We start from the raw sequence: 9,299 nt of genomic DNA, 5'->3' as shown, positions 1-9,299 counted from the left end.
TTAATATTAATTAATAAAAATATCCTTGTTGATTTAAAGGACTATTTTCATCATTCATAAAAAAAAATTAAAAAGAAAAAAATTCAAAGTTTTTGAAAAACGTGTGCTTTAACAATGTTTTTAAATATTAAATATGTGATTAATTAAGAGCAGGTGATTGCTTTTGTTTTTAGTTGTTTTTTTAAAAGATAAATAGATTTTTTTAATGTTTTTTTATAATTTAAATATATTGATATTAAAAATAAAATAAATAAATTTTAAAAAATAAAAAACAATTATTGAACATGAAGCGAATCTGATTACGTAACAATTACTAATAGGAAAAAAAAAATTAGAAGACAAATTAAATGTTTTCAATCGTTGCCGTTACCAATCTGTTGCTGATTAGAGGCACACGGAGTCAAAGACTCCATCCTTACTTTTAATGAACAAAACCTAGTGCTAGTTTTGGCGGCTAGTGTTTTTCTGTGCTGGATTAATTTTTTAAAAATATTAAACCAGTAAATTAATATACTTTAGTTATTATAAGAAACCTGTAAATTACATTAATTTTATAAGAAACCATAATAAAAATAAATAAATTACAAAGTTGAATTTTAAATCAGCCCACTAATGAAATAAACAAAAATAAAAGAAAAAAAAAACAAAAACACATTGAATTACTTATTATAATTTACAATGAAATAGGTGTGAATAAATAGTAGTTCTCCCAAGTCTCTTAGCTATTCTTTTAATGAAAATTAATAACTGTATAATATCTTCCTTGTGGATGCTCTATCGTTGCTAAATTAAAACATTTTTTTTTTATCTACAACTATGTGAATCTTTTTTAAAATAAAAATATTTAAAAAGATAATATTTAAAAAAACATTGTTATTTTAGTTTTCTTTTTAAAATAAATACCATAGTTTTAGTTTTTATAAATAAATAATATGAGGTTTGGCTGCTTTCTTCATTTGTTGTTCCTATTATCTCCTCCATTTTGTCACATTCACTAACACAAATCCTTTCCAGGTTTACGAGGTTTGGCAGCAGCACAAGTGGGAACAGCTTCTTCATACTCTTACATCCACCACAATAAAACTCTTTAAGACCAGAAAACATACCATTATATGATGGCAATGGTGGCGGAGGAGAGTAGAACCAAGAAGATGAAACCAAGCTCTCCATGCTATTGCAATGCCATATGCTGATGTGCTCCAGTTCAGTTGCATTCTCTAATGACAAAACATCACATAAACTTCTTGCATCGATGGAATCACAAACCAGTCCTTGAATGCCATTTGAGAACTTGACCTGAAAATCTCTCTCTCTATTGAAACTCATATGACTCAATCCAACTGTTTTACTTGGACAATTACTAATGCCTTCCCAAAACTCACTTCTATGCACAAATCCTACTGAAATTTTGTATGTGCTTAATGATTGAATCGTATCCCGAGATCTGAGAAACTCCACAAAGTCAGAGAGACCTTCGAATCGGCATTCCAAAGTTTCCAAATTTCTCAAGGATACGACTTCCTTTACTTTAACTGTTGTCAGAGCATCACCTCGCGTCATAGACTGTTTAAGTACAAAGACTTGCAGGTGAGAGAGTTTTGGTAATATCCCACAAGGAAACTCCTTTTCACCACATCCATTCATTCTAAGATACCTCAGGTTGGTTAGGCATTCCATTCCTTGCGGCATCTTTTCAAGCGGAGTCCAAAAGAGATCCAACCTCTTCAGTGCCCTGAGCTTTTTCAATGATGGAACTTGTTTTAATTCATCACAATAACTGAGCAATAATGCAGTGAGAGTCACCAAATCAGAGATAGAGTCTGGCAAATTTTCAATACCTGTCCCAGACAGATCAAGGACCTTGAGCCCATGAAATTGCTTGAAAAATGAATCCGAAACAAATCCCAACCCGTCATTATCACGTAGAAATAGAGTTGATAGATAGGGACACCTTGGTGAATAGTGAGACTCTTGTGAGATTCTCTGTCCACTCCTCTACATCTGGCAACTCTTTTAATTGCGCACCTGCTTTAACCATGACTTGAGAGTTATCTTGTAGTATATGGATGGCCATGTCCCTAATCAAGTCATGCATCTTGACACCATACTTCATTTTAGCATTTTCCAATAGGCAGACATTTACAAGTCTATTAAGCATCGTGTGGCCCTCGTCAAATGCATCTCCCCTGCTCCTATTTCCTTTAATTATTCCCTCATCGATCAAATAACCCATCAACTCCTCCCTTTCAATCTCATCATCTTCAGGAAATAATGCACAGTACAAGAGACATTGCTTTAGTGCTAAATCACCTAACCGATCATAACTAAACCTTAATAACTTGAATACCTTCTCATCCATGTCCCTAAATTCTGATTCTCTCAATTTCTTCAATGTATTTCTCCACTCATGTAGGTTATCCACTCCCCTCAAGCTTCCTGCCACTGTAATAATTCCCAATGGCAAACCAGCACAGTCCTTTGCAACAGCTTTCGCAATTCGTTCCACTTCTGGTGAAAGTGCTATGTCACGTCCAAGATTCTCCATGAACAAAGTCCAAGCTTCTCCCTCGGAAAGTGGCTTCACTTTGATTTTGGGGTGGCAAGCCATCCGATGACAAACTATTTTTGATCGAGTTGTCATAATCAGCTTGCATCCTTTCAACTTCTCAGGAATTCCCACTTCCTCAAGCTCAAAATTATTCCACAAATCATCTAAAATGAGAATCCATTTTCGTTTCTTCCTTAGTTTTTCTGACAATTTAGCAGCTCTATGCAGATCATCATCTTCGCTTGAAAGGTCTAGATGAAGACGTTTAGCAATAAGATTCTGCAATCTATTAATGCTGAAATCTTGAGATACAATCACCCACCAAACATGATCACAAATATCTCGTCTTTGTAGAAGCTCATTATGAACATGTTTTAGTATTGTTGTTTTACCAACTCCTCCCATTCCATAAATGCCAACGGTTGAGACTTCATCATCCATTAACAAAGACCATATCACCTTTGTATTCTCTTCAAATGCTTGACCCACTGGCTTTGTAGAGCTAGTAGGTAATGGAACTCCTCTAGTCTCACTTGTGTTGTATTTAAGGCTTATAGAAGATCTAGCTCCTGCGCCAGCCTGCACTAATCTTCCACTATTCTCCATATCCTCCTCCACTGGTTCTGTCCTCACTCTAACCATGTTCTGCACATCATTCATAATGACATCATTGTTTATTGATGGAGCAAATAGGTGGTCGTAATATCTTCCATGATCAAGACACAATGGATCCGTTGGTTGGGATGAATCTCCTCGAGGCTCATTAGCTTGATTAATTGATGGCCTCTCACAAGAGCCACCTCTCTCCAGATGCTGCACTTGTTCTGTTCTCGGTACAGTTTCAAATGCATCATGCAGACGCTCCACATCCTCGTCTTCCTGCATTAAATAGGTAGAGATTTCATTCAGCTTCGCCTTTGAAAGGGCAGAGTGTATCTGAACCCAAGTACCATCAGCAAATTGATCCACTAAATCTGTTCTTTGCGTTGCTTCTCCTCTATTCTCATGAGCATCAACTCTGAGTCTCCAAGGAGAGACACTTCTGTCAACATGCTGAAAAGATCCTTCACCAGTGTATTCCATACCATTTGCCGCTTCTAAACGCGAATGAATTCTCTCACGCCCAACACCTTGTGCCAAATTAACAAGTACTGCATTGTCTTGTTCTTGTGGACAGGTGGAAATGGCATAATCATTAACATTGCTTGAACTTGCTATGCCTCTATGTCTTTTGTAGCCACCACGCATAGCTAGAAAGGCTGCTTCTTGAACTTCGTTAGGCACCTGACCACAAATGCCAACACCATGCCCTCTCTCTCCCGAAAAATGCCATTTGATCCTCGAAATGGAAGTACCATTGGCAAATAAATGCCCACAAAACTTACACTTCATGCTTCCATCATTCATATCTTCAACTTCCTTCCAAAACGGATCATCTGATCTAACCATTTTGACCTACAGATAAAAAGGGTCAAAATATTGAATAAAAATTAATGGAAGTACATTAATTGGAAAAGGAAGGTTGAAACTAAAATAATAAGTTACAAACAGCGAAGAAACTAATAAGAAAAAACAATGAATTCAAGGTTAACTTGGGGTCCATTTAGTATGAACTGCACAAGGCATGGATTGTTACAACTGAGAAAGATCAAATTATTTATTTTTGGAAACTGTTGATGATCCTATCTCCAAAGTTTCTCATTATAATTTCTACAACTTGTGTTTTCCTTGAAAGATTCAAACCAGAGTTACATGTGAAAAACAAAATGAAGAAGATGGATTATAAATAATTTACCTGGATTCAATTGTGCTTCAAGTGCTGGTTTGCTTAAGCAGTATTCAGCAAAAAAAGACAAGAACAGAGAAGAATATACGGTTTAAAAATAAGAAGGAAGTTGCAAGATGTCGAGCTCCAGATGATTCGATTCAATCAGAAAAGGAAGCACTGATCATCAGAAAGGTTTAAGAAATTTGATGTGGGAAATTGGGAAATCAATGGTATAATGAGATGAGATTTGGAAGAGAATGTTACAGTAGCAAGGACTATTGTAATTGTTTGACAAGAAGGAAGTTGGTAGGAAGGAAGCCACAAAATTTCACCTACCAGAGATTATATTATAAGATATGGCAAGTTACTGTACACCTCAAATTTTCTTTTCTTTTGTCTAGCGCTGCATATAATTGAAAACTTCAACAAAAGAATCAGAAGCTAATTGCTGTCTGAGTTAACTGTGGACCCACCCCATTGTTGATACTTTGGAAAAAGCTGGCCTGAAAATGTAAGAGCCTGAAGCTTAGCTTCAAGAGCTGTAGCAAATTATTGACCGTCATTAGCTGATCCACTCCAACTTCCATTCCCTAAAAATTTAACGAAGAACAACATTAGCACAAAAAAAAAAAAATCTTGCTTAGGGGTACTGAAACTACCGTTTTATATATAACTAAAGAAATTTTACTTATGATTACCTACTTAGTTCACACCTTGAGCTTGAGAGATCAGGCAGAAACACAAGTTTGATCGCTCCCATAAAGGTTCAAAAACTGTTTTTCCTAGTTAGCATTTCCATGAGCAGTAAGCGTCCTATCCGTTTTGGATTTACAACTAGTTTCGTTGCCCACGCTTAGTTTCGAGGTGTCAGCAACGTTCTTCTGAGCATAAATTCTTCTTTAAAACAAAAGGCGTATATGGTATTGTATGGCATAATCCTGCAAAGTGTGAGTGCTTATTTGCCTCTATGACATGGATATGGCTTAGAAATTATAGAGAATCTCTGAGTTCCAGTTTTGTATATATCTTGGCATGCTTCTCATTAGTGAAAAAGCTAAATGCAATTTATTGCACGCTGCTAGTTGGGATATACAGAACTCAGTTCAACCCAGCAAGTCGCTGCATCAGAGTTAAAACTCCATAGCAGTCAGCACAATCTATGATGATAAAATTGAAAACAAAACAATCAACGACTAAAATTAAAAAAATGCATCTAAGGCTTAGAAAAAACTGAGATAAAACACTATTTTTCTCTCTTCATACATGGTAGAAGCCTGAGCATATTTATTTATTTTTAATTTTAATTTTAATAATAGTTGTGTTCTTTCTACCCCAAGAAATCAAGAACGCTAATTTCATTAAACAAGATTCTAAAGCCCATATTTAGATAAATTAGAAGAAAGGACTCCAACCCTAGCGCAAAAGACCTATAAACTAGCCTAACAAATCATACCCAGAGAAGCAATATGTTTATTGACATAAATAATTCTAAATTTAATAAGTCTATTTAATAAATAAATAAAAATGAGCTAGCTTGTTTCTAGCTTTTTCTTCTCTATTGACATAAATAATTCTAAATTTAATAAGTCTATTTAATAAAAAAAAATTGAGCTAGCTTGTTTCTGGCTTTTGCTTCTCTGGATATGATTTGTTAGGCTAGTTTATGTTGAAGTTTTAGAATTCCCAGTTAGTTATTTGTTATGTTAATAATGTCCTAGTTTATAGGACAATTTGTTGTTATTTGATTCAGTTTTATATTCACTTACACGTTCTTAGGAGTGGGATATGTGGAGTTGGTTTTTCTGTTATATTTCTTTTTCCTGTAACAGGCTATAAAGCCATTGCTTATGCAATCAATAATATTATCTTTTTCAGTCATCAAAACCTGTAACTTTATTCTGAGATCTAACATTTGATATCAGAGCTTCATCATAGAGGCCTAATTGAGTTATTTTAAGAAACTGCAGTTTCTTGAGGAAGAAGCAAGAGTAAGAGCTTAGCAACAGCAAGAAGTATCAGAAACTCATGGCAACAGAGAACAACAGCAGCTTTGTTCAGCCAGCAATACCAAGATTCGATGGTCATTATGACCATTGGGCCATGCTTATGGAAAACTTTCTTAGATCAAAGGAATACTGGGAATTGATAGAGAATGGGATTCCTGCAACAGTGGATGGGATAGAGCTAACAGAGGCACAATGAAAGAGTACTGATGACCAGAAATTGAAAGATTTGAAAGTCAAGAACTATCTATTCCAAGCTATAGATAGGACTATTATTGAGACCATACTCAATAAGGAAACTGCAAAGGCTATCTAGGATTCAATGCGACTGAAGTATCAAGGCTCTACCAAGGTTAAACGTGCTCAGCTACAAGCTTTGAGGAGAGAGTTTGAAATCCTTGGCATGAAGGAAGGTGAAAAAATTGATGAGTATTTTACCAGGACATTGACTATTGCAAACAAGATGAAGGCGCATGGAGAAAGGATGGAGCAAACCATAATCATTGAAAAAATCTTAAGATCAATGACTCTCAAGTTCAATTATGTCGTCTGTTCCATAGAAGAGTCCAATGACCTCTCTATCATGACCATAGATGAGCTTCAAAGTAGCTTGTTAGTTCATGAACAGAGGATGCAAGGCTAAAAGGAAGAAGAACATGCTTTAAACATCACCAATTCAGAAAGGAGTGGAGGAAGATACAAACACAAAGTTGAAGGGAGAAGAAGATCTCGTGGAGATTTCAGAGGCAGAGGCCTGGGCAGGGGTAGGCAATCCTTCAACAAAGCCTTGGTTCAGTGTTATAATTGCCAGAAACTAGGACATTTCCAATATGAATGTCCTAGTGGGGAGAAAGGTGCAAATTACGCTGAATTAGATGAAGAAGAAGAGATGCTTCTTATGGCATATGTGGAGGAAAACCAATCAACGAGAGAGAATGTATGGTTTCTTGACTCAGGCTGCAGCAACCACATGTGTGGAATCAAGGATTGGTTTTTTGATCTTGATGAAACGTTCAGACAATCGGTGAATCTTGGAGATAATTCAAGAATGTTGGCTATGGGAAAAGGACATGCCAAGCTTCATATAAATGGATTAACTTAGGTGATAACCGAAGTCTATTTTATACCTGAGTTAAGAAATAATCTCTTAAGCATTGGTCAGCTTCAAGAAAAGAACTTATCTATTCTCATCCAGCATGGCATGTGTAATATTTATCATCCTAGAAGAGGCTTAATTATACAAACACAGATGTCAGCCAACAGAATGTTTGTCGTACTTGCTTCTATAATCTCTCCAACTTCAACCTGTCTTCAAATCACATCTGAAGATAACACACAATTGTGGCACTGTCGGTATGGACACTTAAATTTCAAGGGACTGAGAACTTTGCACTATAAGGAGATGGTCAGAGGCTTGCCAATGCTCAAAGCTTCATCGAAAGTGTGTGATGATTGTATGATTGGGAAGCAACATCGAGAAGCAATACCAAAGAAAAGCTTGTGGAGGGCATCTAAGCAGCTTCAACTGGTCCATGCAAATATTTGTGGACCTATCTTACCGAAATCAAACAGTGGCAAAAGGTATATAATCACTTTTATTGATGATTACAGTAGAAAGACTTGGACATATTTTATGTCTGAAAAATCTGAAGCATTAGCCATGTTTAAGAAGTATAAGTTATTTGTGGACAAGGACATTGGGAATGATATTTACTGCTTAAGAACCGATAGAGGTGGAGAGTTTACTTCACTTGAATTCAACAACTTCTGCAGCCTACATGGAGTTAACAGACAACTTACCACGGCTTACACCCCACAGCAGAATGGAGTTGTCGAAAGAAAGAATCGTACCATAATGAACATGGTACGCAGCATGCTATCAGGAAAAGAAGTACCAAAAGAATTCTAGCCAGAAGCTGTAAAATGGTCTGTTTATATGCTGAATCGGAGTCCCACTCTAGCTGTCAAAGATAAAACTCCTGAAGAAGCCTGGAGTGGAATAAAGCCTTGTGTTGATCATTTTTATGTATTTGGATGTGTGGCTCATGTTCATGTGCCTGACAGTCAAAGAAAGAAGCTGGATAATAAGAGTGTCAAATGTGTTCTTTTGGGTGTAAGTGAGGAATCAAAAGCATACAGGCTTTATGATCCCATTTCAAAGAAGATAGTGATCAGCAGAGATATAGTGTGTGTTGAGGATGAGAAGTGGAATTGGGGTAGAAGTGCAGAAGAAATGAAACATGATATGTTAGAATGTGAAGGTGATAATGAAGATGTTGTTGTTAATGAGGACAAAGAAGGTTTGGAAGATGAGCAGACTGAATAAAATGAAGACACAGATAACTTATCACAAACTGAGTTATCTAAGGAAACACCACTGAGTTCCAATCAAGGAAGGAGTCGAAGGCAACCAACACCAACTGAATTATCTGAGGAAACACCACTGAGTTCAAGTCAAGGAAGGAGTCGAAGGCAGCCAGCATGGCTGAAAGATTATATAACCAGTAAGAATTTATCTGATGAAGATGAGAGGCACAGTCTGGTAATGTTTACTTCAGCTGAAGATCCAGACACATTTGAAGAAGCATACAAGAGCATTAAATGGAGAGAGGCAATGAATATGGAGATATGAGCTATTAACAAAAATGAGACATGGGAATTAACTGAATTACCGGCTGGAGCTAAAAGAATAGGAGTGAAATGGGTGTTTAAGACAAAGTTTAATGAAAGAGGAGATGTGGACAAGCATAAAGCCCGACTTGTAGCAAAGGGATACTCTCAACGATAGGGAATTGATTACAATGAAGTTTTTGCACCGGTGGCTCTGTGGGATACAATTAGAACAATTTTAGCTCTTGCAGCTCACAAAGGCTGGTGTGTTTTTTAGCTGGACGTAAAAAGCGTATTTTTGCATGGGGAATTAACTGAGGCAGTGTTCATTGATCAACCTCAAGGTTATGAAAAGACAGGAGAGGAGCAC

The 9,299-nt window shown here is 36.4% G+C and overlaps 2 protein-coding genes across 2 annotated transcripts; one reads left to right on the top strand and one right to left on the bottom strand.

Moving 5' to 3' along the window:
- Nucleotides 1-923: 923 nt before the first annotated feature.
- LOC118038259 (putative disease resistance protein At4g10780) lies at nt 924-4,604 on the bottom strand. Its single transcript, XM_073406815.1, has 2 exons — nt 4,344-4,604; nt 924-4,003 (listed from the first exon to the last, which is right to left on the bottom strand). Exon 2 carries the CDS (start codon nt 3,995-3,997, stop codon nt 1,919-1,921), a length of 2,079 nt encoding a protein of 692 aa, XP_073262916.1. The 5' UTR covers nt 3,998-4,003; nt 4,344-4,604; the 3' UTR covers nt 924-1,918.
- Nucleotides 4,605-6,341: 1,737 nt separating this feature from the next.
- Nucleotides 6,342-7,421, top strand: LOC140955027 (uncharacterized). Its single transcript, XM_073406552.1, has 3 exons — nt 6,342-6,509; nt 6,636-6,931; nt 7,163-7,421. Exons 1-3 carry the CDS (start codon nt 6,342-6,344, stop codon nt 7,419-7,421), a joined length of 723 nt encoding a protein of 240 aa, XP_073262653.1.
- The last annotated feature ends 1,878 nt before the right edge of the window (nt 7,422-9,299 follow it).

This window comes from Populus alba, chromosome 19 (assembly GCF_005239225.2).
Source record: "Populus alba chromosome 19, ASM523922v2, whole genome shotgun sequence".
Classification (NCBI taxonomy): domain Eukaryota; kingdom Viridiplantae; phylum Streptophyta; class Magnoliopsida; order Malpighiales; family Salicaceae; genus Populus; species Populus alba.
This window is presented reverse-complemented; position numbering and strand designations above follow the sequence as displayed.

Excerpts from the sequence above, each read along its gene's own strand:
- LOC118038259 (XM_073406815.1), bottom strand. The coding sequence starts at position 3,997 with ATGGTTAGATCAGATGATCCGTTTTGGAAGGAAGTTGAAGATATGAAT.
- LOC140955027 (XM_073406552.1), top strand. The coding sequence starts at position 6,342 with ATGGCAACAGAGAACAACAGCAGCTTTGTTCAGCCAGCAATACCAAGA. Across the intron at positions 6,510-6,635 it reads ATGGGATAGAGCTAACAGAG|GATTCAATGCGACTGAAGTA; the intron begins GCACAATGAAAG and ends AAGGCTATCTAG. Across the intron at positions 6,932-7,162 it reads GATGAGCTTCAAAGTAGCTT|TGGGGAGAAAGGTGCAAATT; the intron begins GTTAGTTCATGA and ends TGAATGTCCTAG.